We start from the raw sequence: 26,759 nt of genomic DNA on the forward strand, positions 1-26,759 counted from the left end.
CGCTGGTAGTGCCTCGCGTTTTCTAGTAGTTGGTATGAGGAAGTTTGCTTAATGTAATGATGATAATATTTTATTTATGTTGCATTAAGATATGTACATAAGTATATATGATGAATTTCTTGATGAATTATGTATATACTTACATAATTTAGCAAAATATGAACCCATTGTTTGGACGTAGCATATTGCTTTCGCCGGGGTTACACGAAACCTTAACATTTTATACATCTACATCTTCCTCAAGAATCACTATTTTGATAGGTCGGTGCAAACCGCATGAAATTCCGTTCAGTAGTTTTTGAGTTAACTTAACCAAATCTAGTAAGGTATTCGTGATAAAAATATGATGTTTTAAATATAGGTAACCCTATAAAAGGTTATGGGCCCAGTAGGTACGCTTAAAATGAAGAAATTTGCCTTTTGCAAGGCAGTCAGGCTTAGGCCAGTGACACTGCAAGAAATACATACCCTAAATTTTTTTTTGTCCCATTGACGTGATAAATTTCATGGGTAAGTTAGTAGGTGTATAATTATAGCTTTCCAGAATGCAATAGCGTAATGCAGTCTTAGCAATGTGGGCAATGAGCTAAGCCACTGGAAGGACGGACACGGCGACATGAGTGACACAATATAGAACCTGTCATTGTTGTATTATAATAGACAATCGAATTAGAAAAAATAATGAAAAACTGCCTCTAAATATTTTCCTATGTCGTGTAACTAAGCCTATTGTTAAATCTATATTTAGGTAGGTATTTTATTAATCAATAGAGAGGATATATTTGTGAAAAAATAACAAACAGACTTGGTGCGTCATAGCTTCTAATCCTGTAATAAAACTCTAAAATACCATACTTTTTTCAACTTTTAGCATTAAAATAAGGTGTAAGTACATGTTGCTTACATATTTACATAATTGACAGTACCTACCAGTAAAATATAATATACCGGGTGTGGCCTGTAATATGAGCAAAAAATTTAACTGTAGGCTGTACTCCTCATACTGACCAACATTTGTTCAGCGACTTTTAAAAATAACTTGTGGTTTGATTTTTAATACACTTTAAAGTTTATTCTAAGACGCAATGTATTGCGAATTTTGTTATGTTTAAAGCGTGACAAGCTACGTCAATGACAATGATATGGCGTGGCGATGGCGTCCATTGAAGATAATATTTATTTTGTATGAAAAATAGGGAGTCTAAATACTTCATAATTTTTAAAAGTTGTTGAACAAAAGTGTCACCGTTTAATGAGTACAATCTATGTTTTAATTATTTGCTCGTGTTACAGGCCACACCCGGTATATAAATATGAAAACAGCTTCCTCGTCGGAACAACATTAAATGTTAACAATGTCGGTTTTAAGCTCTTTTGTTGTTGACGTAGGAAGCACAATTTGTACAATCCATGTCACGATTTGCGCGCCAATTATATGTGCTGTACCTGACAATGAAAATACGTTTCGTTTATTTCCTGTAGGTATATTATTAATTGTAGAGATAATACTAATTTCTAAAATTTATTAATTTAGAATAATTATGTTGGTACATACTGCTGTATATTTAGACACAAATATGGACTATGCGCGTTAATAGTAACTTTCGACTTTCCTGGGCTCATAACCTGTTAGATTATATACTTACTTACGGGACAAAGAAATAGATCACTATATTCACGTATATCACCACCAGAGGTACTACATCAGATCAACTTTTCAGCTTTGGCAGTGAAATCTTCTGAATCCTACACGCGAGAGTCTACAGCGAACTACTTCGTTCGCTCGTTCGTCTATTTGCTGTCTAGTCATTTCAATATGACACGAGAAAGACGGCTAAAGAAAAATCGCGGCAGGCCTTCATAACCAGCGACATATTAAAAAATATTTTTTATAATTAAAATAATTTGTATGTATGTTAGTCTCTATTACCGTCAACTGGGGGATGGCAGGGTTAATAGGGGTAAAATACGGAAATGTCATTTACCTGATAAATTCTTATATGATTGATTTTGGATTATATTTTATAATATTGAATAATTTAACCTCTTGGGATTCAATGTCCTAATACTGTACAAATTATCTCCAATGAATTTAAACGTCGGAATTAATGGTAAAATCAATGAAATTATATCGCGGTACACCTGTTTGTAATTAAATACAGAGTTGCTTTTGTTTTGTTTCGTTAGATTTTAAAACAAAACAATTTCGACTCTATTTTCTAATATGTACCATTGGTTAAAATTCAATTGCTAATTTTCCATTTGCATCTCAATAGGCTGAAGATTTCTCTGGTATAGGCACCTGGATCCCTTTGTTTGACATAATTATTGAAAGTCATGAATGTCATGATTGCCAGATTATCATTGTCATAATTCTAAAACCGTTAACTTTTCAGGATTTTTGTAACGTTATCCTATAGTTAGGTTAGGTTTGTTTTATGACAATCCTGAAAAGTTACGCGTTTCTGAGAAAAACCAAATTATATAATGATACATTATGACTTAAAACTTTATTTGGAAACAATAGAGACCCATAGGCACCTCATGGGCCTCAAGATCTATTTAATGTCTGACAAAATCAATTACATACGTTTACGTGACGTAGATGCTTGAAGAAACATCTGTGCAAACACAATAGAAATAAAAACACGGTTATGTTCAAGTAAATTTATTTCATAAGTTAGGTAATCATACGGTATTTTATATTATTTAATGTTATAGGACAATTTTCATATAGCCTTACACACGTGAACTGGGTTGTGATCATGGAACTGCTTATTCTTACCCGCTAGAACATTTATTGGCACTTAAAAATATAAAGGCATTGGTTAAAATATATATGCCCTTATATGTGGGCACATTCATAGTTATATGAGAATAATGCAGTGCATTCTAAAAATACAGGTTAGACCTTATAAGTAAGTATGGTGTGTTGACGCCGAAAACGAGAGCGATATCAAAACCAAGCACCGTCAGAGTGATACTGAGCAAAGGCAAAGATATGTTCAATGTACATTAAAAATAGTAGTGTACATTTCCTCATGTACATTCAAATTCTAGTGTAACATGGCAAACCTGCATGTACAGTCACCGCGCGCACTGGCCGGTTGGAAATAAAAAACTAAAAAAGGGTTTCACCGTCTTTTGTTTTTCCTTCGTAAATTTTTCTTTGGAAATATTGTCGGAATAGCACAATTCTGTAATTATTATTTTAATGCGACTGTATGGTTATATTTAGTGATAAAGTTTAATACTAGGGCTGCCACTAATGCAGGTAAAGTTTGTATAATTGTATATATAGCATTAAGTTTAGGTTTATGTTGAAATTAAACCTAATCCAAGTCTTATTTGTACGTAATGTACGTCACTGGTTCTCGTAACGAAATAAGGCTTGGGTTAGGTTTCGACTACAAGTCTAAGAACATACGATATACGATTGTTCCAGCCCTTTCTTCTACCTTTAAATTGAAGAGCTACTTATTGCTGTTGCTGCTTATTATTTGGATAATTGCTGCTGAAGCTTTCCTTTCCGTGGACCTTGTTGCGTGGAGCCTACGTTGCCAAAGCCGATTCCCGCACCCGCAGGCACAGTTGATCGTACGGTTCGACTAAGAATGGGATTCAAGAACGTTAAGGCCAGTGACGATATTTATTTGGTTTAGGTTCAGGTAGTGACAGAAATTAGTTTATTTTATTTTACATATTTTCATATTATTATTGTTTACTGCAAAGAACCTGGTTTTCATTTACCGCTCTAGCTAGCCGGTTACACTAGTTCTGTGATTTAAAGCGTACCGAATTTTAGCTCTGGTAGAAAAGTAAACTTGGGCAACACAATAGATAAGAAAATTTGGTCATTTGTTTCGCCTCGGTAATATTAAAGTAGGTATGTATAGTCTGCCCGTTTTTCTAAGATCAAGTGCGCCATAGCAAATTTAAGGTTTGATCTTAGAAAACGGACCTACTATATAAATAATTTATGTTACTTACCTATTTCGTTATATTTTTAAATACACATCAAATTAACTCGTAACATACCTAGTCGATTACTCTAATTAATAAATATAAATAATATTGGCTACATTATATTCCTGTAATTAAACGTGTTCCCCCAAAACGTTACGAGATTACTGATGTGTATTTAAACTAAAAGCGGCTTAACTAATACATAGGTACTTACCTATAGGCAGGCTTTAAAATGTGATCAATGATCATAATTCTACGAGTAAGGCTAATTTGAAAAATGACCTGCTAGGTTCACAACTGCACAGGAATTAGCAATTTTAGTCAATTTGTAATTGACGGAATGTACATACTTAATCCTAAGTAAACATATAAAGAAGCGTAGCTACAGATCTTTTTGTATAACAGCTCAACATTAACTTAAAATAAATAATACAGTTCAATACGAACACAAATGCACGTAAAAAAATAGATCACACTCACAGTCAGTTTTTCGAATGATCATAATTCTTTCGAGTCTTCTGGTAAACAGAGAAAGAGTTTAGAAGTAGCCGTGTTAAAGCTGTGTACTGCCCTGAGGAACCAGAGTGGTTTGTTCTGCCATTTTATGAAAATGAAATAGACGGGTATGCCGAGTAGGGTGAAGGAGAGACCTATGGCGAGTTGCTTCGGGTGTGCGAAGCAGGAGAGGATTACTAGGAAGGTGCAGACAATAAAGAAGACGCAGGGAAGTATGAGGCTCACTCGGATGGGCCGTGTGGCCTTAGGGCGGGAGTATCGCAGCCACAGGAGACCGGTGACGCTGCACAGTATGAAGAGCGCCTCGACAGCGGTCACCACCACCACTAGCGCTTCCACGTCGTTCCACACCAGGATCACTAGCGTTACCAGGCACTGAAAATAATAATACATAATTAACAAAATGGTGCCCCATGCGGATGACGCTGCGATGAAATTAGTCGTTCTAATGCGATTAAAAATACAACGCGAATTTGACTTCTTTTTAAAAATAAATAACCTAATGCCATATCTGATCTTAGTTCCATGCATTTTATTCGGTGCTTAGACCTTCTGGCACCTAAAAGTAACTCAACTCACAGCCCCGGGCCATGGAGGCGTTATCACATTTTCTTTCGTATAGGTCATCTATTTCAGTTTTCTGTGATTTCAGTTTAAAATAACTCAATTCTCTGTTGTATAGACACAGGCTAATTTGAACTTACGTTTTCATATCAAAATTATGTCTTCAATTATTCATATCGAAATGATAACATTTCGCGAGTGAATTTCGAGACGCACGGATCTCGACCCACGAGCGTAACATAACAGATTGCTTACATACATCGAGATATTTTATAGCATCTTAAATACTTGTAATTCACGAACGCGAGATACATTTCTGAGTTTCTATTATCCACACCTATTTACTTTCTCTAATGAACGTATCGTGTTTATATTTTTCCGTTCTGTTGAAAGTTATATGTAAGTGGATGTTGTGTTACCTATTCAATTTCTTGGTCCAAACATTCTGCATCTCTTTCACTAAGCAATATGTGAGACGCACATACACATTGGACAGATGGAATATTTAAGTGCCTATAAATACCTATTAATAATTGAATTTCACTGGATTTCAGAATAGTGCCTGTTTATGTAATACTTGGTATTTTTTTCAACTGCTACCAGATTTATGTACATATTTTCTTTCACTTAAAATACTATCTACGTATTTATTGCCTACATGTGTCTGTAATAACGGTTTTCCGTTCAGCGAGCCAAGCGTGCACAGCGCTACGAACAGCGAGATAATCCAGCTCCAGGATCCCAGGATCTTGTCGCTGTGTCTGTAATAACGATTCTTACCATAAATAAACGCGAAGGCACAGACGTTAACCTCTTCACATCAATGAGCGATATCGCCAACGGCAAGTTGCCGTCCCGAGCCCCCAACGAAGAACAGATGAGAAGACGCGTATATAGCTCCGTTCAGCGAGCCAAGCGTACACAGCGCCACGAACAGCGACATTATCCAGCCCCAGGATCCCAGGAACTTGTCGCTGTGTCTGTAATAACGATTCTTACCATAAATAAAAGCGATGGCACAGGCGTTAACCTCTTCACATCAATGAGCGATATCGCCAACGGCAAGTTTCCGTCCCGAGCCCCCACGAAGAACAGACGAGAAGACGCGTATATAGCTCCGTTCAGCGAGCCAAGCGTGCACAGCGCCACGAACAGCGACATTATCCAGCCCCAGGATCCCAGGATCTTGTCGCTGAAGGTGATGGCCACGGCGTCCGATGACAGGATCTCGGCGTTGGTGAGGACGGCGAAGAATGCCACGTTTGTCAGGGCATACACGGCGGTCACGACGGGCAGCGATATGCAGATGGCACGGGGGAGGTTTCTGAAAAAACGATTTATCTTTGTTGATAGGTAGAAGCGGGCCTATTAGCCTGCAGGCTGTAGTTTTTAAAGTGTCATCTATCACTATTTAATTGCACTGTATGTATTACAGTTTATTCCGGGTATTAAACCGACTTTTGACGACACACAAATAATGACCTAGTTCGAAAGACCATAAAAGTATAAGGTGTTTTTGGTATGAACAAGATACTTTAAGTGTTGTGTTGGTATCCGTCCTACTTCGTGTTAATTACTGAGGTAGATTAAATTAATTTAACCGGTTCATTGGAATGGAATGTGGATTTTTACCTAATTATAATTAAAAATGAAATCGGATCACTTATATGAAAATTCCATTCCAAGCATAACCCTTTACACATAAGGTGACTTACTTGTAAGGATCCCTTAATTCTTCCGTCACGAAATTTAAATAATTCCATCCGGAATACGAGAACAAGCCCGAGTAGAACGCGATGGCAATTTCGCTGGCCCCGGTCTTGGTTCCTTGCATCATGCCCTCGAGGTTCTCGGTGTGGCCGTGGAACAGGTGCACCAAGCTGGCCAAGAAGATGAGCAGCAGCGCCAGCACCTTGGCGGCGGTGAACGAGTCTTGCAGCCGCGTAACCCATTTCACGTTACCGCAGTTGATAATTGTAAGAAAACCTGGAACATTGAAATATTAAATTAGTTTAAAAATCTGTGTAAATAGGTAACAATTGGGACGCTAGGAGGATATCGCAAGGCATGCATACTGGGGATATCGAGGACTAATAGGTATAATAAGCGTTTAAGTATATGTTATTTATACTTTTTATACATTTTCTCTATTTGTCTTTATGTTTTGTTTTTACTTTTGTTTTAATACAGTTGTGAGTAAATGCTCTCAGTGAATTCCCGCTTTTTAGTTGCTCCCGTATTTTAGCTATCGAATTGTGTAAATTTTCATCGACGATTATGGTTGATTATGAACTATAGAAGTTGTCTCGCGATTTTTCCCACGTAATACATATTTACCTACTGTAGTAAGGCCACAGATGTTATGAGTGTTACCACGATACATCTGTCTCTCGGCAGCTCGAAACTGGCTTAAGGTCAACCGGGGCAAAGGCGTCACCTTTTTTTCAATATTTTTTATTCGCCTTTATATAACTCCAAGTTATGAAATATTTCTATATTTTTAAGAAAGCTTCAACTCTTTACCATTTAGCTAGATTTCAACAGGATATAATATTTCATAACAGTTGATATGGATGTAAAACATGTTTGTTAAAACTTATGGTAGCCTGATAGGTAAACATGTTTTTATGCACTTGGAATATATTTTTGAAATTAAGTAGTTAATATCCAGACTACTCATAAAAAGGAGGATAATTTTGCATGTTATGCATAGCAATGTACAAATTGCAGAACATTCCCAAAAAGCGGAAACGTTCTTGAGAATGTTCTCAGAACATTCCTGCAACATGGAAATTAATGTTTAAACAAGAGAATATACTTGAAATAAAGTTTAAATAGGCATAACTTAAAACTAAATGTTATAATGCATATATTATTGTCTATTATAGTTAGCTATTTTGTTGATGTGATAAGTTTACCAATAAGTTGCTTAAATTCTCACTGTATTTCAGAGAACATTTCGACTTTCGATAATTTTTTCCAATTTTTTTTTGTTTCATTAGAATCTAGAGGCCTCTGTCTCCCGCCATGCCAAATCTCAGCGCGCTCGGACCAACTTGAAAAAAAAAAATCGGCCATTTTGATTTTTTTTAATGCAGTCGCACTTTAATGGTAGCAGCAGCCGTTTGAACTAATTTTACTCCATAAGATTTAATGTAGAAAAGCCCACAAAAGGAGGGCAGCACCAGTCGTGCATCTATTAGCGAATTATCACAATGGAGTTTTCCTTAACGTGGATTGCTAATATCCTTTATCGACGGGTGCTAGGGCAGTAATACTGGGCTCGGACAAGTGCCCTTACGCAACTGTGTGTTCGCCAAGATAATTCCGCACAAGTGTGTGTTAGCGCGATGCGGGAGGAAGCGCCCATTATCCTGTCAGCCGCAATCAGTGCGACCACCGCCGAGCGACAACGCGTTTTAAAGACGACTGTCCCTCATTGACGGGAACAGCGGGAAATTTGCACGTTGACTAATTACCAGCCAGCAGATGTAGGGTTTTTTTGTCCAAAACAAATGTCCTAATTGCACTAGAACTAACCGCATTGAAGCAATGCAAAAGTTAGAAATGAAACACAATGTCGGACAGAGCGAAGCTATCTCTAAGAGACAATACAATTCAATTGGCAGCATTTCGAACTTTCCGGGAATATAGCCAGGGGAACAGGGAAAAGTAAAACTGACAACGGGACATCACTACGCGGTCACGAGGACTGGACACCTCGATTGACGAAGACCGATGCCGATGCCTCTTCGAGTCACCGAGTACTACGTCCGCTGGACACTCCCTTTATAACACCTACAGCGTCAGCGTACGATTCTACTATTGTATAAATTACATCCCGTATTCTGGAGATAAAGAAGTGTTAGTCATAATATAAAATAGATATTTAATAATAAATAGCTATTATAAAGCCTATTCACAAAAAGAACTCAACGTTGGACCCAAATAATTATCGCCCAATCGCTTTGTTACCAACAGCATCCAAAGTGTTCGAAAAGGCCATGTGTAACCGGATCTATGCCTTCTGTGAAAAGTATAACATATTTAACGACTGTCAAAACGGATTTCGGAAGCATAGATCAACAGTCATGGCGGTATTCAAGTATGTTCAAGAAATCTTAGAAATTCTTAACTCGAAACAATATGCCATTGGCATACTTTTAGATATGACCAAAGCTTATGATAAGGTACAGTACGACATATTATTAAATAAAATATATGGGATAGGAATTCGCGGAACTGCTTTCGGATGGCTAAAGTCTTACCTAAAAGATAGAAAGCAACTAGTTGAGATAGAATACTTTAACTTTGCAACTGGAGAAATAGAATACGTAAAATCGAATTTTGAAACTCTTAACGCTTCCATCCCGCAAGGAAGCGTTATTGGATGTTTGCTTTTCCTTATTTACATCAACGACCTCCCCAAAATCACAAATGATCCCTGTGTGTTATTTGCCGATGATGTGTCATTAATTACAGCTTGCCAAAACCCTGAAGACGTCAATGAGAAACTTACAGATAACCTAAACGTAGTCAGTTCCTGGATGAGAGACCATAACCTCGATATAAACTATAAGAAGACCAAAATAATTGCATTCTACCCATACCAGAAAACGCCACTAGATATAGAGTACACATACGAAAATACTCAGCTAGAAGTCGTACAAAGCGCTACACTACTGGGTTTAGATATAGACAGTCACATGAATTGGAAATCCCATATAGAGAAAATTAGGAAAAAAATATCCCAATTCGTCTATGCGCTTCGGGAGGTTAAAGTAACGACAAATTTGGAGACAGCCCTAACAACATATTACGCGTATGCATATGCCTGGCTAAATTACGGTATTATTCTGTGGGGTAATAGTACCAATGCTCCATTACTTTTTATCCTTCAGAAAAAGCTTGTTCGTATCCTAATAAATAAAACACTTGACGAAATTGAAAGCCACAAACCTTATTTTTCTGAACTTGGGCTGCTGACCCTCACATCTATATATATATTAGAAATGTGTAAGTTCGTTCGAAAGCATAGGGAACTGTATATAAAACGAGAGGACCTACCTTCTACACGATCAATACGTAACAAGAATAGACTAATCCCACCACCTTGTAAACTTAAACTACTGTCATCGGGCCCTTTAGTAATGTCTATTAAAATATATAATAAGCTCCCAGAGTCTATAAAAGAAGAAGAAAATGATAATATATATATATAAATAAAATTAAACAGTTGTTATTAGATAAGTCTTATTATACTCTAAGCGAATATTTTAATGACAGATTATAATTCAAAAATATTGTTTATTAAGATAATTACTTCATTACAAATTCTCCTCTCTTAGGAATGTAAATAATATATTGCAGTGCCCAACAGGGTTCACAAAGACCTAGCTTATAAATTTACCACCTGTACAACTACTTTGTGAATTTGCAAATAAATATTGAGTATTGAGTATAGATACTCGCTTGACCTAGACCTGGTAGGTCAAATTATTGATTTTGTTTAATGTTAACATGCCATCAACAGATTGTTATGGATACATGACATTTTAAGTGCACTATTTATGTTTTCCAAGGAAAAATCTTTACACACCCGCGTGAAATCTTAACATAATAGTCACAAAACAATGCATTCCCACCAAAGTGATTTCGGTATCATTAAAGTCTGGCTGGATAGTGGAGATGAACCTGCACAATATCTGTAGCAGGCAACTCATTGTATACAAGGATTGCATAATCTTGATACTTTTTATCATTTCTATATAATTTTCAGTAGGTACTTAATACTTATTAGTACCTATTTTCTCCGGTCTCACACTTGTACAATTTGCTTACGTAAGTAAGAATGAAATTCCCGCGTTTATGCAAATTCATCTTTTAATAGCCAGATTCTACGTCCCACTCGCATATAGGTAGGCGTAATCGAATTATGTTCTTCTAAATATGCTGGATGGTTGTTTCGTCTGTCCTAAAAATAAACTATACCATACGAATATGTAAATAAACTTCAACATGGTCATGCATTTTTGTTTTTGCACATTTTTGCAGTGTTGAACATGGCGGGAAGTTAGTTATCTTCAAATATATCTGATTTATCAGTCATTATTTGAATGTTGAATACCAAAATAAATAACGTTCAAACTTATTCCGAAGGAGCACAACCGGTCGGTTGTGCCCCTTCCAGGAAACTGGTCAGTTTGCTGTAAGGGGTATCGATAATAACGACTCGCCCCCGTGGTTACGATCACAATCAGTGTAGGTACCTACTTATTTCAAACCAACAACTCTTGCACTTCTTGGAATGTGGATCCATGTCTCAGTATTTAATTACGTGAAATTAAATTCATCTGTCGGCGGCTGTGATACTTCTTAAAGGAGAACACGCATTAAATTACCGGTGTCAGATGGACCAGTTTATGGACCTTTCCTTTTGAGATCGGCTTGTCCAGGAATGTGATGAGCCAAACGTGTTCTCTGTATTGGCTATAAACTAGAACAAAATAGTTTCCGATAAAACTGCTACAAACAAAGAATAAACGAGTTCTTTTTCTTATCGAAATATGTTTAAGCAAATGCAAACGACAACCATTAAACGCTATATTGTTGGCTAACCTTTGTACAGAGTTGCAATATAATGTCGAGTAAACATGTATTATTAACGCCAATCTTCCTTAATAATTCTTAGTTAATAACCGTGGTATAAATAAATAAACGTGTCAATAATAAATTAATAAAATCACTTGTTTCCTTAATTCGGAGGTATTAAATCCTTAATGAAAGGTCGTTAAGTCAAGTGACCAAGTAAGGTGTGACGACCTGCCTAGGATAGGTATAAGGGCCACCCACACTAGCGTCTCCCGAGCGTCGGTGTCTAGTCAACACTATGGCTGCTGAGGGCCTAGCGCGAACCACGTTCGACGTGCTGCCTCTCTGTCGCACTTGTAAATTCGTACGTAAGTGTGACAGGGAGGCAACACGTCGATCGTGATTCGCGGTGGGCCCTCAGTTCGACGCAACGTTGGCGCAACTGCGCAGCAACACCAATTTCCATAACGCTAAGCCCTCATTCGCACGACAGCTTTTTCAACGCGCGTTAAAAAAGCGCTTGAATCTGTCCGCATCCTAAATTCGATTTAACGACCAAGGCTTAAAGTCGAAAATCCAACAACGCTTAATAAAAAGTGCCACCGCCATCGTGTGAATAAATACCCATGTATCCATTTGTGCCATTCGTTCGCTTTTTTAACGTGCGTTCAAAAAGCTCCCGTGCGAATGGGGGCTAACTAGACGCTGATGCTCGGAAGATGCTAGTGTGGGGTGGTTCTAAGTGGAGGGGATAGCGACGAAAAATAAAAATATGTATAGCAAAGCTACTTACAAGTAAGGACTGCAGCTATAAGGCTGGAGGCGGCCTTGGGAACGTCGCAGACGGGCCACAAGGGCTTCAGTATGTTCTCTGCGAAGGTGATGGCCGTGATGGCGTTGGCCGTGGGCACGAGGATGAAGAGCGCCACCCATAGGTACAGGAAGCCCGGGAGAGGCCCGAAGGCCTCGCTGATGTAAGCGTAGTCTCCCCCGGATTTGGGGATCATTGTTCCTGAAAATGCAACAAAAATATAAGTATTTAAAAGCAAAATCTTACATTAGTAAATTTTTTTATAATGTATATCAATTGTTTTTTGTAAAATTAATAAAATAACTACAAGTAGATAGGTACATACTTAAAAGGTTGGTATTATTATTAATTCTACAACAACTGTTAAATACGTAGGTTTAATAAATAAATTATTAAGACGAACGGGGGCGAACGCTTCTTGCATACAAACGTAGTCTCCATTTTCGTCTCTAGATATTGTCAGTATACAAAATATTTTTATGCGATTTAATGTATATTGATTTATTTACTTAGTACCTATCTATTGTTTTAAGATGTCGTTAGGTAAATAAATAGATAGGTAGGTACAGTGTATAAATAGCAAACAAAAAAAGGCCGTATAAGAAATAGAGTAGGTAACCAAAATACTCGTATTTTTCTTTATCTACCACTGATGAGATGATATGAAAAGTAACTTTTTAATATGTATAAATATTTATCGGTGCAAATAAGAAAATATATGCATGCCATTCTGTTATCGTGTAACAGTAAGAAAGTTTGATGTAATTATTTTTCGTGTTGATGTTTTATTGGAATTTCAATGTTAATTACCTACTAGTAGTTAAGTAGAGCTAATAACTCTAATAAGATAGGTAAACAATATCATTTGTTAGATAAAGTACAAAAAAAAAATAGATTTTGGATAAATACATATTACCTATTTGGGTAAATCTGGTAAATGTTTTAAATGTCGTTATATCGAGAATCAATTAAGAAAATGGAATCATAATCAGTGATGCGCACCATGCGTCAGAATGAGTTCCATTCATAAAGTGGGAATGCACTTTTGCAGCTTGCTAGACCTATCCTTTTCATGCCGTATGAATTGTTACACTTCTGCTAAGAATAGCGTATCAATCATCAAAGAAGTGTTGTACTTTATTGCTTGAGACCGGCCTCCAAATAACCCGCTGAATTGATCTTTTGTATTCTTTGGATGTTCGGAGCGAGTCATGTCATTGTCGTCTATTTAAAGTCTGGGAAAAGCTTTTAAGATTTGTTTAGACGGGTCCTCATAAAACTTAAGTAAAGCCGACCACTGACTAACAGGCCGCCGGACGATATCGGCCGGTCAGTTGTTCGGAACTGTCAAATTTTTGTTCTAACTGACAGGCCGATATCGTCCGGCGGCCTGTTAGTCAGTGGTCTGCTTAAGTATGTGCCTACATTTATCTAATAGACGTACATATGATTACACATTTATACTAGTTTTAGGAAAGTGTAATTGGATTGGATAACGGAATTATGAAAAGCATAGGTACCTTTCTGGAGGTAAGAGTTCTGGTATGCTTTATTTTAATAACTTTCAACTCGCGGTAGAAATATTACCTAACTATGGTAGCAAAATATTTAAAAATAATGCACGTTTTAGCCCATCGTTAGGGCTGATACGATCGGCCATTTGCTAATTTCTCAGGCCTCCAAAAATGTTGTGTCCATTTTAAGTTGTATTTTTTTTTATTTGTTTTGGAAAATCCCGATGGTTAATGTGTACAACTTTATATTTCTAATAATATGTTTTGCGATATTATATGTTATACGCCACTATCTAAATTACCTACTTGTAAGTAAAGTCTAATTCTTTTTTTAGTGACCCTCCAAAAGTTTTTCAGGATTACATTTAAACTTTGATGTGCAATAAAAAATAATAAGATCGTATTCTTAAAATCGGTTTAATAATGTCTCTACACGAACTTTTACGGTTTGACGACTTAAAAGAACCCTTTTAAAATTATTTTTTTTACGTGTTTTTTTATACAGTAATTGATGTGCAGTGCAATATTACTTCTAATGATGTGCAATATGGTCAAAGACATCTTTCATGAATATTACATAAATTTTCCAAATAAAAAAACACATGGCACATTTTTTATGGTTTGCTATGTTAGCATATGATCCGTCCGACTCAACCCGATGTAAAATAATAATTTAAACCATATTATCAGAGAAAGTTGTGTAAATTAGGATCCGGACGAGTGTTTGTATAGCTGCTTTATCGGTCAAGATAAATTGATATGATAGCGATCGGCCAGTGTAAAAAAATGTTTAATTAAAATTATACTTGTAGGTTAGGTCCGCATTGGGCTAGCGTGGGGATTATAGCCCAAGCCCTCTCGCGCATGAGAGGAGGCCTGTGCTCAGCAGTGGGACGTATACATATAGGCTGAAATGATGATGAGGTCAGGTAGGACCGAAATAATATGTAGGTAGGTGCGAGTTATCATTAAGGCCTCTACAGACCCTGTAACAAATAGCATGCGATTTTCGATTCCTAATAGCCTCACTGTAGGTGAAATAAATTCGACCGATCGATCAGTAGAGGCCCTAACGTAACAGAGCGGCTACCGCGAAAACCGAAATTCGCAAATTGCGGGGATCTTTCTCTTTTGACTTTTGACTCCAATGAAGGCGTAATTAGAGTGACAGAGAAAAATCCCCGCAATTTGCGAACTTCGATTTTCGCGGTTATAGCCCAGTGCAAGAGTGCAACTAGGCACATGGTTATATTACAAAACAGATCGCGAAAAACCAATATAGCACGAGTTGCAATTGTAGGTACCTAACGCGATTTAATGTCACCGAAATCTTACAAGTCGGTTCTTCACCTTTATCCAATGAACGATTATCGCATTACGCGTTATCATCATATCTGATGCATTTTATTACAGGAAACGAGAGCAAGTTCATGTACCACCAACTTGAATTTATCGTATTTAATACTAGGTTCCGGTATGTGCCAATGCATAAATATTTTCATGGGAGTATTTGTGTAAATGGCTAAAATTAATTTATCGTTTCTTACTGTTGCCAAATTACACAATAAAAATAGAGTTTTATACGATGATGTTTTCTTTATTCTTATAGTGCCATTGAACTTTTAGCTAAAAATAATTATCAGTTTGTATGTATAATGAAGACAACTGCAACATCGGCGTGCAGTTCCCATGCACCGTCTGTACCGGCCCTAAAGGTTACAAATGTGCTCTTTTCTTTTTTAGGGTTCCGTACCTCAAAAGGAAAAAACGGAACCCTTATAGGATCACACGTGCATCTGTCTGTCTGTCCGTCTGTCACAGCCTATTTTCTCGGAAACTACTGGACCAATTAATTTGAAATTTGGTACACATAATTGTAAATTTGTGACCCAAAGACGGATATTGTAACGTAAACAAATGAATTTTAAATGTAAAGTAAGTAAATGAGAAAGTTAAAAAATAAAGTTTTTCAAACTATATCGTGTTATACATCAAATGAAAGAGCTCATCTTGAGAATGTCAAATATATTTTTTTATAATTTTAAAATACATACCTAGGTTAGAAGTTATTTAAGAAAAAAGCCAAAAATTACCATTTATCTCCCTTTATCTCCGAAACTACTAAATCAAAAATTTTGAAAAAAATAACAGATAATAGTTCTTTACCTACAGAATAGATGATATAGGAAAACCTGTTAGAAATGTGCAGTCAAGCGTGAGTCGGACTTAATGTATGGAACCCTTGGTACGCGATTCCGACTCGCACTTGGCCGGTTTTTTTATTACACGTATAGGAGGCAAACGAGCAGAATAATGCCCGATAAGCGATTGCCGCCGCCCATGGACACCTGCAACACCAGAGGGGCTGCAAGTGCGTTGCCGGCTATTAAGATGGAAATACGCCTTTTTTTCTTCGTAACGAACTTTGACTGTCTTATAAACATGAGGTACCTAGTACCTACATACCTATATAGGTACCTACTTATTACGTAGTTACGAAATACATATACGCACACACTGTTACCGTGTTACATTTTGAATGCAATATTGTTAATTGTTATAAATATGCAGATGTTTGGCCGGCACTGCAGTGGCAGGTTAATTCCGTCTGTTGCCGCATCGCATGCGCAGTAGCTTAATGACGGACACGTGTGGAGAAAAAGTTGTCACTCATCGACACTTGAGTGCACTCAACCCCAACGGTCGAGGGTTGAACCCCAGGGTTGCGAAAGTACCTATCTACATCTAAGTATATTAATATTACATATGTCATTGTCGTGTCGTATGCAGTGACTGGACTACGATTTGAATTCAGAGTGGATTTTTAGTAAATATTTACATGCTTCTGGATTAACATAGGAATTTAACAAATCCCTGTTAATATTATAAATGCGTGCTGACGAAGTTACGAGCAGAAGCTAATTGTTATTAAATTTATTAACCTGCTTTTTTGAAATTATAATCAATTAACTACTATTATTTCGTATTTTTTTATTTATCGATGAGTTTACCAACTATAAATTTCAAACCGTATCGAATTATTTTAAGTACCTATGATTGCGGTGTTCTTATAAATACGACTCTACAAATTCTTGAAACAAAAACCGTAGCATAGAGAAAACTTGAAACAATTAGTCCAAATTACATCAACCCATGTTCTGGGCGGGAAGTAAATACTTACCTAAGCAGAAAGCCAAATAATTTAAAGAATTTTATTTATGTAGGTAGATAGGTACCTACCCTACATTAGACTTCCCATAACATTATACTAGTTAAGTATTATAATACAGTGAAACCTGGTTAATTGGAACCTGCATAAATGCAAAACCTCAATAATTGCAACCAAAAGTCCGGTCCCGGTCCCTTGAGACCAAAAGGCCTCTATAATTGAAATTTTGGAACCTCTATAATTGCAATTTAGATTTTAGTGCTTTTCGTAATTTTGCCTCTATAATTGACCACATCGCAACTTAAGACCTCTATAATTGACACTGTGCAAAAAAAATCCGCTATGTTTGCTCTTGTTTTTACCTCTATTATTGAAACGAGTCTTGCTTATTACCTCTATAATTGAAATAATGTAGTTGTAGACAGCAGAAACAATATTTTAATAGCAATGATCATTTTATTTATATCTCCATCCAGAATTTAATTTAGTTATTGGGTATCTATCACAGCCTGTAGTAGGTGAAATAGTTTTGATCAATAAAAAACAAAGTATGCTTTCTACATTCTAATAAAACTTTCTTCTACAATTCAAGGGAATTCTTTAAACCCAAATGATAAGAAAATAATTTGGTAATTAATGTAGTGTAAAAGTGCAAGTATAGACAGAAGCAATATATAGACCAGAAACCCAGAACGTAAACGTGTAAATCTACTTTAAATGGTTATTTGCACCTCCATAAAAGAAATTTGTCAGAACGCAACCTCTATTAATGAAAACCTCTATAATTGACACAACGATTTTTTGAACCTCGTTAATTGACACGACCTGCTTAAATGAAAAACCTGGTTAATTGACAAAAACTGGCCGGTCCCTTGAGATTGCAATTATCCAGGTTCCACTGTAGTAAATTGCCAATTAAATCAATGAATATATAATGCTCCATGAGGAAACTCGATGTTAATTAAGGGAATCCTATCCTACTTATTGGTATTTAATTAACCGAATGTTTGGCATGAATATTGTAGTACTGTACCGTTAACATAAAACACTGAGACGGTGAAATTAAATTATTTACCGTTAAAAATTATTTTAAAAGCACATTCTTAAGTATTTTATTAGGGTACATACAATTACATTAACATATTAATAAAAGCTTTAGTTTCTTAGACAGAGTTCGGTTTTGCGTACATTTATTAACAGTCTGTTCCGATCCGATATCAGATTGACTCTAAAAATTGGGGCTTAGCCATGTAAACAATGTAGATAAATAAGGTCTGTGTATACAATAAATTATTAGCATTCACTCACCTAACTCTCCGTAGCACAGAGCCCCGATCATAGAGAGGAAGCCCGAGAGGATCCAGACGATGAGGGCCATGCCCTTGGAGCCGGCATACTTCAACGCCATTTTTGGCGACACGAAGATCCCAGAACCCACGATCACCCCCACGATAATAGCCACCCCGTTCATCAGGCCCAACTCCTTCTTCAAGTGTAGACCTTCGCGCGACCCGTCAGCTTCTCCAGACTCCCCGCCGACCTCCATCGCCTTCGGTTTCAGTCCTTCCGAAGCCGACACTTTAGCCATTTTAAACGTTTAATTTATCACGGTAAACAAATCAACTCTCTCAGTATCCGAACACGTGGTTACAGCGTCGCGATTTTAATCATAATGTAAATTTTTCTGAAAAACTGAGCGGCGTCAGACAAACATTGCATCACCCGGCGCGGGCCGGACGGCGAATGAGCGGGAATCACCACGTGCGAGCGACACCATAAAAACGCCATGAATTGATAAAGTAGCGGTCAGGCTTTACCACAGCTGATAACACGAACATTAATGATTAACTACACACAATGTTCTATTTGCAGGTTAAAATATGCAACACATTAATAGTTGTAAAAATCCACTCTACCGTAAATTATACAAAGGAAACAGGAGATCGATTGCATTTTCTTTTAATTTATAACTTGTACGTCAGGACGTAATATTTGTTTAGTTATCAGATGAAAATGCACGTCACACGAACGTTCAACGTTACGCACATCTACTTTACTATTCCATTAAAGGTTAGCAGTAACCCCACTAAACGCGACCGTCTACCGGCGCAGGATGACTCAATGCGTAAAATGTTTTATGTGATGCGGACGCTCTTTAAAAATATGTCTTGCTACATAGTCATAAAGCTGAGAATAGCAGCGAGCTTCATTTTTGTGAGTTCTCTGCCAAGTTTGAACAACTGGTTTTGGTTGATCTGTCTCTGTCTGCCCGTACACTCATTTGGCATAATTTCCACGGATAACTTGGTCATCTGTTCGATAAGAGATAAGGTGTCTGGGGCACTAGGGTCTTGATCACGATTGCACGATAGAGCTTCTTTAAGATCGAAAATAATACCTACTGTGGCATCTTCAATACAGGACATGAGCGATTTCATTGTGAACATTGGGGTCAATGACAGTACCTAACAGTACTGATCTAAATGTAAATGGGTCCATTTTTTGTGACAGGCTGATTTTTTGTTGATTGATTATTCAATTTCCTCCAAAATTACGCGTATTTGATTGTAGTCAATAGAAACGTAGGTTTCTATGGGTACTTTCTATAGGTGTGGATCAGAGACAAGTAAATTATACGAACTGGCAGTCTCTCTCCAAAGTTGCTTTTTCATGGATTCTGTATTAGGTAACCCAACTTAAGACTATTTAAATAGTAATACGCGATTAGCACAGAGATCCAGTAGCAGTTGTTATTTTTAAATTATATAGATAAGAACTTAATTGCGAGAAAGTAATGGAGAATCGTTTAGCAAAATATAATGAAAACATTTGTGAATTAATGCACATTAACTAAAATTAAATTAAAAAACAAACCGACTTGGGAGCTTTAGGTAGTCCGGCCGCAATCCGGACCAAGGGTCAAAAATCCTGACATGTCCGGACAAATCCGGACGTATGGCAACCCTAGTCATACGCTTAAGTTTAGGTACTTCTTGGTTGTATCGCGAATAAAATTGATGGGGGAATATTGTTCCAAAATTTTAGGCTAAATACCCGAATTCAAAACTTAGGTCATTAAAAGGTTAAAAAAATTTGGGATGTGTGTAGTTATAGTCAGCATAGCTATGAGCACCCCTGCATACAAAAATATACGGTGTAAATAACGATAAACGTATTTTTTATGATTCTTCTGCATACATTCTGACGCTGACGTGTTTTTACTCGCGGAGCGAGCGCCACATTTACATACCCAATTAGGAAGTTTCTGGGGTACCATCGATAGCAGGTTTATTTGAAACATTTGAATCTCACAGGAAGTACAGTTGATTGACATCTTCCAGAAATTAACTGATTTGCAAGACCGAAGTGATCCCATAAGTGTTATTCCGTGAACAAAGTTTTGGACGCAACACTAAAAACATGCATGAAGCCAATTAAAGATACAGAGGCCTTCTGCAAATCACATTCGACATGTTGCCTCGCTGTCACACTTACGTACGAATTTACAAGTGCGACAGAAAGGCAACACTGAACGTGGTTCGCGGTAGGCCCTCTGATCCTGTCACGTGAATTCATACGCTGCTCGTTATTCATACGGCTTTCAGGAGTCAGTCCGAATGGCTCAGTTTTCGTTCGCCGCAATGGGTTTCCGACTTTAGAGGTTTGAAGTTGGAGTTACAATGCGATTAAAAACAACATTAAAATTAATCCTTATCTTTATTAATTTCATATTTAAATATCCTGGCTGTTCCGTCATCTGACGTAGTGAGTATTACATTTTCATTTTCATTGAAACATAAATCTAGGACCTCTGATCTGTGGCCTGTCAACTGTAGCACTTTTTCACCGGATCTACCCTGATAAACCCGAATGGCTCCATCCAGACACCCGGTAACAAGGTGGTCTTTAACCCACATCATCTTGGTGACTCCTACAATGGATTCGTCATCAGATTTGGTGCATTGATGACGGACCATTTGTCTTGCCGTGTCCCAAATACCGACTTCACCATTTAGTGTACCTTTAAAATGCATAAGACAAACCATTAATATTTCATTATATAAATTAATACAAATTTAACCTCTAGCCGCCCATACGTCAAACCTTGCCAAGCAAAATGAAATTTTATTTTGTCAACACAAAGTTCAAATTAGAATGGAACAGGAGACCTTTTTATAGGTTTCTGGGCGGCTAGAGGTTGAGTAATTCCAAATGCTAGAGTAATATTAAATACGGACTACTTTCAGTCACTTACATCATTTAAACAAAACAAGATAGGAGTGGAAATGTAGGCACCGCATTTGTAAAATTCGAATTTGTCTGTGAGATATCTGAAAATCCAGATTACAGTAGCAAAGAAATACCTCACTCAGTAATATACTTAAGAGATTGCATGCTTACACTTTTAATGAAAATGAGGATCCACAATGACATACCTAATGCAAACAATCCTAGCTGTGGATCTTGAGCAAAGGCCACTGTTTCTAAGTCATTCTCTGCCTGCAGTTGCCCCACAACTTTGCCATTACTTGATGTTGTCAGAATAACTTTACCTGTAAAAAATATAATGTTAGGTAACACTTAAGCTATGTTTTAACATCTTATATATGAATCAAAGGTATAAACAGAGACTGGTATACATCATGAACATTTTACTATTTTTCGATTTTAGTTTTATACATATAAAATCTGTCACCTACTACTATTTATGACTTCTGAATGTAAAATTCGACATTCTTGGCTACTGTTATTTAAAACTGTTGTGTACAAAAGTACAATTAAGTCATAACCTCATAACGAAGCATTTAGGCATATTCTTATTTAATGGTGAAATCTTGGGCGTGAAATCAAAGGGCTCCAAATGCTTTACTATGCATCTACTTTTGTAACTTCACTATAACTGTGGTTAGTAAAATCCCAATTTTTTCATACATAAATAATGAAAATATTCTTGAGTGTTTTATTGGGGTTTACAGTCTTCATAATTTACTACTCTAGTGTAAAAGCACTATTAGCAAATAGATAGTTGCAAATATAGATCTTATCAACAAAAATAAAATAAGTAAGTTATATGTGATGTTATCTATGAAAAGCGTAAGCGCCATCGACAATAAGGTCCCTTTTGATAGAAAATGCCTTATATGGATTATTATTATACTGGGTGATTTTTAACATCTTACCATCACTAGATATAGATGCCATAATATTATTCTCTGGATGTGTGTCTATAGCTGTTACCCTCATATCATGGACATTAGCTTGAAGTTGATGAAGAACTGTATTTGTCTTAAGATCCCACACCTTCACTGCACCATCATCATAACCAGCAGCTAAGCGGACTCCATCTTTGAACATCTGAAAACATTATTAACATTTATATATTACTGAATAAAATTATTATATCAAGAACCTGAGGGCATACCGTGAAAAACGTAAATCAAAATTTGCTTCTCTATCGCTATGAATTTGTGCAAAAGAGAGGCAGATAATGAAAGTTCGACTTTCTTTCGAAGTTTTTTGCGGTAGGCTCTCGAAAATTGCCCTACTTACTAAATTTGTACTGAGTGCAGGTACATCCTAGCTTTCATTTTGTTGGTGACAGGCATGGCTCACTCTGCAACTACTAACTTGTAGGTACATGTACAACTTATGTACATATTTAGTTCAAAATTATCGGTGCTTGTACATGATGCAGCACATTATTATCATTTAATATTAACAATATTTTAATCTCAACTCACAAAAAGTAGATAGTGAACTTTTTAGGCTTAACATCAAGATTTATTGTCTGTAAAATCTATTGTGAGGGATATAAAGCTAAATGGTAAGGTTGTTTATGCTTTATAGAAAAAAATATATTTAACTTACCTTAGCACATTCCACTCTAGTGTTATGACCTTGCAAAACTTTAATGTCACGAGAAGGTATTTTAAACACATAAATGTCCCCGGACACAGCTCCACAGATAAGAACTCTGGCTCCAAAGTGCCACAAGCCAAAAGTCAAGTCTTCTGCTTCAAATTCAAATGCAACAGGCCATGGCTCTTGTTGGTTTTCTTCTAAATTACATTTCCAAACTTTAATCACACCAGACATGTCGGCTGTAGCGAGGTAGGCACCATCATGACTGAAGCCAACAAAAATAACTGAATCTTTGTGGCCAGTGCATTCAAAGACGACTTGTCCGGTCTGTACAGACCAGACAAAGGCTTTGTCATCTTCTCCCCCAGTCACAGCTAACTTTCCGCTTGGGTGGAGGTCGCAACAGAAGACTGAACCGACATGTTTGTTAAAAACGAGAATGGAGAGATCTTCTGGAGGCTCCATATCTGTATCCTCCTCCTCCTGGTCAGTGACCTCCTCCATGTTGTCATCTACCAGCTCGTCCATCTCGTCCAAGTAGCCTAAGAATACGGCGTCTTCTTCGTCCATGCCCGCGATTTCGTCGCCGCTGATTGACGACGGCGGAGTGTCCTCTTGATAACCCCTCATTGTTCTGCAATGTAATGCCTGTTAGTACATGTGCCTCGCATGCACTTGCTTAGAACTAAAGGTACGGTGAAAATATCATACCCATGGCATGACTTCGAAAACTTTCCATACTAACCTTACTTATATTAAATATACCAGTGAGTTTTATTCACTATAATTCTATTGAATAAATAATCATTAATTAACGTCCGTATCAGTTATAACAATAATTAAGTACATGTAAACAGAAACTTATAAAAATTAAATCGTCGACATGTGAACTCAAATGTCAAGTCAAATCACATTTTTAATCATTTTTTAATTTTTCAACTTTCGGGATACCATTATAGAAACTAAAAAGTCCACAGGATTCTTAATTTAATATATGTCAATAACAATAAGTAAAAGGATAAATGCATTTATGTAGAATAAAAAAGAATTATTAAACAATAAAAAGCCTTAAAATAGAAAATACTAACTAAAATTAAAAACTAAGGATAAATTAATTGTTTTAATGAGGCGAAAAATAATACTAAACCAAAAAATGAAAATATTCGCTATTGTTAAGAGCCCTTCAACGTGCACACTAGCGCCACAGCTAAATAATCGTGATTATTTAAATTTGACGAAAGATATCGAAAAAAGGGGGCCGCTACGTACTGTATTGTGTATTTAAGTACCTTTTGAATACATCAGACTAGTTTTTATGTTGCTGGATTCGTCAATCTATGCGTCCAAAGTTAAAACGGCCGTTTTTGTTTTGAGCTCCTAGATCGACGAAACCAGCAATATAAAAACTAGTTTGATGTATTCATAAGGTACTTAAATGCACAATACAGTACGTAGCGGCCCCCTTTTTTCAATATCTTTCGTTAAATTTAAATAATCACGATTATTTAGCTGTGGCGCTAGTGTGCACGTTGAAGGGCTCTTAAAGTACATTCCATGAATTTTTACCTGTGGCCCATTTTATAAAGCTACAAGTTACAATTTACAAGCGGAAGTCTCTTTCTAACCCTATGTGTTAGAACGAGACTTCCGCTTGTAAATTGTAACTTGTAGCTTTATAAAATAGGCCACTGGTTTCTTTTTTATTACGTTAAAACTTTACAAATGTTGAATAATAAACTCCCTGATTATTGCTATGTTATTTACAATGGCAATACTGATGTTCACCAAGCTGTTTAAGTTTTAACTTAAAACGCTGTGGAAAGCATAATAATTCGTATGACCGAGCTTTAGCCTGTGGATGAAAAAAAAGTGTATGTCAATGTCAGTGTCATTTTGTAAAATTGTCAATACATTTGGTTTTAGGTTAGGTTGTTGTGAAATTAATTCAGTTCAGTCTCAAAATGGCTTCAATCAACAGAGGTAATAGTTAACTGCAGTTGCATCTGTTTCCGCGTTTACGAGTGATTGATGAAGTCTAATCTATTTCTCGTGTTTACAGGTCTTTTACAAGTTCAAACGCCATTCCTTTTGGCACGGCGATTCAGAGGAAAGATCAACATTCAGAAACCTAGAAAGCCCCATTTCGAGAGACAATTACTGATTGATTTGACAAAGCCATGGTATGTACCGCCAAAGAATTCAATGCCCGATATTGCACTTTGTGATCGGGGGGAGAAGAGAAGAAGTGAGGAGATAGATAATCCCTTCGAACGCATTCTAGCCAGAGAATGCTTAAATTGGTTCAACACTTCCAAAATGGTTATATTTCTTCACACAAATTCTATTGCCATGGAGGACAAAATGCCAATATTTGCTGCATTGAAGAAGAATGATATGCATTTAAGAACATATGGCAAAAAAATAGTGTCCATGGCTACTAAGGGGACACGGTACGAGGCAGTCAATCATTTGTTTACTTCTCACCAAGAAATAATATTTGGTCAACCTGCAAGTGTTGCAAAAATGTTTAATATTATGAAGAAAGCTCCACAACTGGTGATCATGGGTATGAATTTTTTAAATGTGTTAAAGGTTTGATTAATTGATGACAGATGGATAGACCTTATTTTGAACTTATGGGTGATACTATAGCCCTGATTCTATTATGTGCTGGGTACTTGTACTGTACTAGGCATTTGATAGTCATACCATCATATTATTGGTTCCTGTTTTAACTAGTTTTCAAATGGGCATACAATCAATATCAGCAAAGCAGATGATACCTTTTAAGTTTTTAACCTTTCTATGATTTATTAACAAGGGTTATTTTAAGTCGAGAAATGCTCAACATGTTCGTGATATTTCTACAATATTCTTATATTATTCAATATTCTTACAGCGGGGATCATCCAAGACAGATTAATGTCTAAGAATGAATTAGTTGAGTTCAGCAAACTACCTAATTTGGATGTAGCTAGAAGTCAACTGTGTTCCATCCTACAAAGTGCGGGATCCAGCCTCGTGGGACAACTGAACCAGGCCCAGCAAATGCTCGTCTCAAACCTCGACCAACATGTGGAACTTCAGAACAAATCAGAACAACCTGCGGAGAGTAAAGAACAGTCCTAGAATAATTTATAGAGAAATAATTGAAATATAAAAGCAGTTTAGATGCATTAAAAGGTAATTTAACTTTACTTTTTATTTTTATACCTATTGTATACCTACCATACCATACCATACCATACAATACAAAAGTATGTATGAAGTGCCTAAAAACTCTGCACACTAACTGTGTGTGCATGACGTGCACGTGCGCGTGAGGAGTTGTAGTATTCGGATCCTTATGAGAGATGGCACACCGCTTGTGAGAATTGTGCGTGTGCGGGTCCAATATTTTAGCGCACGCGTGCACGTCACGCACACGCAAGCTGGCGTGCTCTGGCCTTAATCCACAATAGGCAAGCATGGGGACTATAGGCCTACTTTCTTGTAAAATGAGAGGAAGCAACGGACCTCAGGTGGAAGTAGATAGGCTGGGATTGGTGATACTACACCTGATTCTTATGCCCTCTTCAAGCTCTTAATTTTTGTTCTGGGGTTGTTGATGTATACATAATCATCACGATTGATACGCTAATATGACGACCTTTGGTTTTTGGAGTTGAGGATCAATAAATTACTCTGTCACATTAAATTTATTATTTTAATAATAAATGTGGAACTTTAAACGCAATCTTTGGCAGGTGTTAAATTTACATTAAAT

General features: G+C 36.7%; 3 protein-coding genes across 3 annotated transcripts; 1 reads left to right on the plus strand and 2 right to left on the minus strand.

Moving 5' to 3' along the window:
* Positions 1-2,652: 2,652 nt before the first annotated feature.
* Positions 2,653-19,203, minus strand: LOC134663833 (large neutral amino acids transporter small subunit 1). Its single transcript, XM_063520345.1, has 5 exons — positions 18,440-19,203; positions 12,431-12,649; positions 6,762-7,032; positions 6,046-6,370; positions 2,653-4,857 (listed from the first exon to the last, which is right to left on the minus strand). The coding sequence occupies exons 1-5, from the start codon at positions 18,717-18,719 to the stop codon at positions 4,465-4,467; spliced, it is 1,488 nt and encodes a 495-aa protein (XP_063376415.1). The 5' UTR covers positions 18,720-19,203; the 3' UTR covers positions 2,653-4,464.
* Positions 19,204-20,829: 1,626 nt separating this feature from the next.
* Positions 20,830-23,896, minus strand: LOC134663840 (angio-associated migratory cell protein). The gene is made up of 5 exons (XM_063520355.1): positions 23,739-23,896; positions 23,000-23,627; positions 22,312-22,486; positions 21,568-21,684; positions 20,830-21,152 (listed from the first exon to the last, which is right to left on the minus strand). The coding sequence occupies exons 2-5, from the start codon at positions 23,621-23,623 to the stop codon at positions 20,836-20,838; spliced, it is 1,233 nt and encodes a 410-aa protein (XP_063376425.1). The 5' UTR covers positions 23,624-23,627; positions 23,739-23,896; the 3' UTR covers positions 20,830-20,835.
* A 992-nt stretch (positions 23,897-24,888) lies between these two features.
* Positions 24,889-26,190, plus strand: LOC134663841 (large ribosomal subunit protein uL10m). The gene is made up of 3 exons (XM_063520356.1): positions 24,889-24,973; positions 25,053-25,559; positions 25,893-26,190. Exons 1-3 carry the CDS (start codon positions 24,955-24,957, stop codon positions 26,120-26,122), a joined length of 756 nt encoding a protein of 251 aa, XP_063376426.1. The 5' UTR covers positions 24,889-24,954; the 3' UTR covers positions 26,123-26,190.
* Positions 26,191-26,759: the final 569 nt, after the last annotated feature.

The sequence above is a fragment of the Cydia fagiglandana genome, chromosome 4, assembly GCF_963556715.1.
Source record: "Cydia fagiglandana chromosome 4, ilCydFagi1.1, whole genome shotgun sequence".
Taxonomy (NCBI): domain Eukaryota; kingdom Metazoa; phylum Arthropoda; class Insecta; order Lepidoptera; family Tortricidae; genus Cydia; species Cydia fagiglandana.

Coding starts and splice junctions, on each gene's coding strand:
- LOC134663833 (XM_063520345.1), bottom strand. CDS start 18,719: ATGGCTAAAGTGTCGGCTTCGGAAGGACTGAAACCGAAGGCGATGGAG. Junction 6,371..6,761: donor GAATTAAGGGATCCTTACAA/GTAAGTCACCTT, acceptor TCGTTTTTTCAG/AAACCTCCCCCGTGCCATCT. Junction 4,858..6,045: donor TGCCATCGCTTTTATTTATG/GTAAGAATCGTT, acceptor TATTATTTTCAG/TGCCTGGTAACGCTAGTGAT.
- LOC134663840 (XM_063520355.1), bottom strand. CDS start 23,623: ATGAGGGGTTATCAAGAGGACACTCCGCCGTCGTCAATCAGCGGCGAC. Junction 22,487..22,999: donor CTAGAGTGGAATGTGCTAAG/GTAAGTTAAATA, acceptor TAATGTTTTCAG/ATGTTCAAAGATGGAGTCCG. Junction 21,153..21,567: donor GCTAGGATTGTTTGCATTAG/GTATGTCATTGT, acceptor TGCATTTTAAAG/GTACACTAAATGGTGAAGTC.
- LOC134663841 (XM_063520356.1), top strand. Junction 25,560..25,892: donor TCCACAACTGGTGATCATGG/GTATGAATTTTT, acceptor ATATTCTTACAG/CGGGGATCATCCAAGACAGA.